This window comes from Hipposideros armiger, unplaced genomic scaffold, assembly GCF_001890085.2.
Source record: "Hipposideros armiger isolate ML-2016 unplaced genomic scaffold, ASM189008v1 scaffold_71, whole genome shotgun sequence".
Taxonomy (NCBI): Eukaryota; Metazoa; Chordata; class Mammalia; order Chiroptera; family Hipposideridae; genus Hipposideros; species Hipposideros armiger.
In genome coordinates, this window is record NW_017731421.1 from 1,661,544 (window position 1) to 1,666,713 (window position 5,170).

The 5,170-nt window shown below is 47.0% G+C and overlaps 1 protein-coding gene across 1 annotated transcript in view; it reads left to right on the forward strand.

The window, feature by feature from the left end:
• The window catches only part of LARGE1 (LARGE xylosyl- and glucuronyltransferase 1), a 491,262-nt gene extending 489,377 nt beyond the window's left edge, over positions 1–1,885 (forward strand). Inside the window, exons 14-15 of the mRNA XM_019642580.1 lie at positions 1,310–1,514; positions 1,865–1,885. Coding sequence (XP_019498125.1) covers positions 1,310–1,514; positions 1,865–1,885 — 226 coding nt within the window. The remainder of the gene's footprint in view (positions 1–1,309; positions 1,515–1,864) is intronic.
• Positions 1,886–5,170: the final 3,285 nt, after the last annotated feature.

The following is a 5,170-nucleotide window of genomic DNA, read 5'->3' on the forward strand; positions in this document are numbered from 1 at the left end:
CCCTGAATGTTCCTGGGCTGTTTCCTCGATTACATGGCACAGGTAGAGACCCTAAGCTTTAAGCTCCCCTTGGACCTCCTCACGCTGTTTCAACATGGTCCCTCCCTCTGAATGAGTAGAGCTGATTTACAGAGCACATATTTGCATAGTCGACTAATAGCTTCTTTGTACCCCATCGTGAAAGCACAGACCCTACTTTAATTCTGTTCCTTTCAAAGCCTCCACTGTCTTTGAGTTAAGGCTTCATTTGTGGTCACCAGGCCTTTAGGGAGCTCTGTGTTAGTGGAAGAAATGTGATTCAAATCCCCTCTGACATGGCTTCTGCACAGCCTTGGTGAAGATAATAAGAGCTACCATTTACGGCCCCACGACTTCTCTGGTAGTTGCACTGATGACTCACAGCAACATTCTAATATAAGGAAGGTATTATGACTGAGCTAATGGAACCAGCCCTCAGGGAAATTATGTGACTTGCCCAAATTCATGGAGGCGCCAGGATTTGAATGAAAGTCTGGCTGACTTCACTATCTGCTGCTATTTTCTTCATATGATGCCGAGATCAGCTTACGCAGTCATATTTTCATGTAGTTCATAGTTCATGTCTTAGTTTATAGTTCATTTCATAGTTTGTGTCATAGTTCATATCTTCATGTACTTCATAGTTCACGGTTTTTTTCCTTGCTTTTTAATCCTCAGTTAATTTTCCAATTTAATGCCACTAAAGTTTGTGAAGTGTCAGCTATCTGCTAAATGCATCCCAAGAAGCTTCAGATCCATATAATCTAACATCAGAGAGATACTATGGTCTTTGTTTTCGTTCATTTAACGAAAACATTCTTAGTAAGTGCCCTCCAGTTTCAAATAATGATTGGTGATATCTGAAAGGAGATCATGGGGACACCACAAAAACNAGATTCTAAAGTTGGAGGGTTAATAAAATGACTGTCAATTCATTGATGTCACTGGGGTCCCCCTGCCTCCTCTGCTTCTGTCTTCACATGGTCTCTACCCGGTGCGTCTCTGTAATCAGTTTCCCTCTTCTTATAAGGACACCAGCCTTGGCGTTAGAGCCCACTCTAACCCACTGTGACCTCATCTTAACTTGATTACATCTTCAAAGCCCCATTTCCAAATGGGTCACATTCACAGGGACTGGGGGTTAGGTCTTGAACGTCTCTTTTTTGGGGGACACGATTCACCCCACAACGAGAACTATATCAGCATATACCCCTTCTTTCTCTAAATCAGCAGCATTTGGAAAGCCCAGCTTCCTTCTCTCCATTCCATGGCTTTTCTCCATGTGTCCCAGGTACCACGTCTGGACAAAAGGCCACGCGCCCACAAACTTTGCCAAGTGGCGGACCGCCACCACACCTTACCGGGTTGAGTGGGAAGCTGATTTTGAGCCGTACGTTGTCGTGAGACGGGACTGCCCTGAGTATGACCGGAGGTTTGTGGGCTTTGGCTGGAACAAGGTGGCTCACATCATGGAACTGGATGCACAGGTGAGAAGAGTGGGATGTCATGGACCAGGGGGTGGGGGAGGGTCAGGGACGAGAGGCCACAAACTTAACACTGAAAGGGGCCTCAGAGATAAGAAAGCAGAGACCTCAGGGGAAATAAGATGTGTTCAGGGACCTAGAGTGAGAATGTGATGGCACTAATTCTCCAGGCTGTTGATTTCCAAACCATTCCTCTTTCTTCTGCCCTTGGGTGAGACTTGGGTTCCAGGCAAATGTGGGTGTCTTGTGACAAACATTTCACCCCCTCATCNCACACACACATACATATGATCCTTTTCCTTTTATCTTCCCTATGGTTTTCTCCACCCCTTTCACAAATGTTTCCTCTGTGACTCCTTTAGAGAAGGGAGGCAGGTCTGTGAGGCTGGATTCTGAGAGGTCCCAGGGGGTTAGGGATGGGAGGGAGAGGGGAAGGGTTGGGCAGTGCGAGGCCAGGGATGGTAAGGGGCAGGACATAGGGGCACCGGGCAGTACAAGATACACAGGAGGAAAAACACAGGACCAGCCCCAGGTGCCTCTCGTATGTTTCATCGTAGCCCTCCTAGTGTTACCTCACTTTACACGTCTCATGTACATGGTCCCATCTGCATCACAAATCAGTCCTGAGATACAGGCAGCGTGTACATTTTTATCCTGGTTTTATACCTGCGGGAGTGGAGTAAAAGTGACTGGTTAACCAGTGTGGCCCCCCATCATCAGAAGCAGAGTCCGAGCTGGAACTCAGGCCTGACTTCAGGTTCTGTGCTCTCGGGAGCATTTGGCAAGAGAGCAGCTAGAGCGAGTGCGAGGTCCAAGCAGTCCATCAAAGCACACTCAGAGGCTGTCAGGGTCCGCAGGGGGCGTATGAAGGGGGAAATAAAAGACTCTGGTTGGCTGGAGGTTAACAAATAAAGAAAGCAAAGGTTGAAAAGCTTACAATAAATCATCCAGGGATTTTTCTTCAAGATTCGTGGTTGACCGAACGATGAAACTGCCAGGCAGAAGACAGACAGCAAAGGAGGCCCTCAGATGACAGAGGGGAGGAGGGAGTCGTGTGCTAAGCAGCAACCATGTACTGGGCCCTGCACCAGAGGGATGACCTGCATTATCTCACCTACTCCTCAGCCAGCCCTGTGAGGTCGATGCTGAAATCCTCATCTCTGTGTGCGCGGGAGTAAGGGGTCAGGGAGGTGAAGCCAAAGGCAGGCAGTCCTGCAGCTGGTAAGGGGTCAGCCAGGCCTTTCCACTAGCACACGGCCTGACCAGAGGAACTTCACGTGACACTTCTCAGAAGGGAACGAAGGAAGACAGTCTAGGGAAGATGTCTTCAAATGTAGGTTGATATGCTTATTCAGGGATGATGAGGCCCATAGGTCAGGAGATGACGGTCGTTGAAAAGGTAGTTTGTGATAGTTCCCAAGAGGAGGGGACAGACCATGCCATGCATATGGGGAAGCACCAGGGTGGGTCAAGAGGCAGAGGGGGAGGGGGGAGGAAACGGGCACGAGTCTTTATTGGGGTTTCCACTGGTTGAGGCATGGTTGAGGCAGGGTGAGCCGGCTGAGGTTCGGCTAGTTGGAATCATTTCAGAGGGCTCCAGGGTGGGGGCTGTCCCCAGTTTTCTGGTACCTAGCCCAAGGATCATTGCAGCAAGGGAGTGGCCCAGAATCTCTCCATGAAGAAGGTGGTAGCAGCTCTGAGCTTTGGGTTGGTTCATTTGCATATGGAAGGCTAGCCCTTGGCGGGGCAGTCTCCTCACAGTCCACAAATCCTCAGATGTCAGAAACGCATGGTTCTTACGTCATAGCAACATTGAACCAGGCAAACAGGTCACGTCACAAACCCTCCAAAGTGGCCAACAGTGGCGTTCTGGAACCAGAGGGTGGAACTTCAGAACTCCAGGAGGGATCTCGCCAATGAATCACCGTCATTTGGAGACGTCAGGGTGGTCGTTATTTTTAGCACCCTGACAGTAATTGCAGATCAAATGACCCACGTGGATAAACTAATTGGAATTAAGTGAGATTAATCAAAATAAGCTCTGTTATTCCTGTATCAGGAACGTCAAGACATTGTTTGCTGAAATGAAGAAGTGTGTGTAAAATGTGTGTGTGTGTGTGTGTGTGTGTGTGTACAGCACACACACAAATCAGGCTTGCAGAGAAACGGCATTTGGCTGCCTAGCTAGCCAGGAAAGTATGATGTGACAAGGGACAGAGGGACTTTTTTTCCAAGTTTAGTTTTTGCCCTTTGGATGGTTCATGGATATAAATAGAAATTGAATCTGCCTCCTCTATTACTTATTCTTAACATTATTTCTCAGTGCGATTAAAGGTATGGAATGGAATGGAAATAGGAATCAGATAAACCTTTCAGCATTTCTTAGGATAAAGATAAAATTTCTTATCATGGCTTATATGATGTACAGACTCTATCCTCTACCTCCGCTTTTAACCTCATCTCACCCCACACTCTACCCACTGCCTACAATGTCCTTTGCTCCTTCATGCAGCTACCTGTCAGTCAGCCTTTGGTTATCATCTTTAGCATCATTCCATCAAGAAAGTGCTCACTGACCTCTCTGTCCAAGCCAACACCCCCCAACCCCCACCACACTATGCTCTCGTAGCATCTATTACAGTTGAATTTCACATTTGTTTAGGTAATTATTTGTTCAATGGCTACCTTTCTAATGAAGCTGTGAACTCTGGAGGTAGGTCAGAACTGAAATGGTTTTTATTCACCAGGGTGGCTCAAGATCCTAACATGTCATGGGTCCTAAACGGATGTTGGTTAGATGAATAAATAAATGAATGAACTTGGATTCTCTTCCCAGACCCACCTCTGCACAGCTTCTCATTCTTGAGCAAGTCAGTTTCCTTCTCTGAGCCTTCTTTTCTTCATCTGTAAAATGGAAGAANATGACACCTGAGTCATGCCCAGCCACCTTGCTTTCACTTGCAGTTCAAAGGGTATAGTGGTGACTATATAATTTATCATCCAAACTGGGTCACCTCTGGGCACGAAAGAAAGTGCTAATTACTTTGGGACAGTTGGTATAAATTGGAGGACGATGCAGCTTCATGTACGCTGAGTTTATAAAAGTCAGAAGCTGACACTCCACAGCGATAGGAAAAAAATCCAATTTGCCCCAAAACAGGCGCCAGACACTTAAGGCTAGAGCTCAGATGTTGACGGGTGCCCGAGTTCAACATGGAGGCTGAGGTGTGCAGAGCCAACAGCACGAATTCCCAGAACTACCATTGGGAGCCACAGCTCGTTGCCAGCCCCAGCTTGTGTGTGGGGAGCCGTAGCCAGTTGGGCAGAGGTACTTGCTATGCATTTTGATTCCTTCATATCAGTTCCCTAGCGTAGAACTATCTTGTAAATGTGTCACACTGATGTTGTCCTCCTTAAATAAGCTAGTGCCATCTTGGTTTTTGGCCGGGAGGAAAGAAAGGATTCTCTCATTTAGCCCCCAAACTATTCAGTGTCCGAGAGAGCTAAGGTTTATTGAGTAACTACTATGTGAAAGGTCCTTTCGCACACATTAGCTCATTGAATCCTTGTAGTAGGACGGCCAAGAGGACATTACTGTTTATAGATGAGTAAGCTGCGTGAGCTCTGGGAAATTCAAGTAACTTCCCCAAATTTGCATAGTTCATACA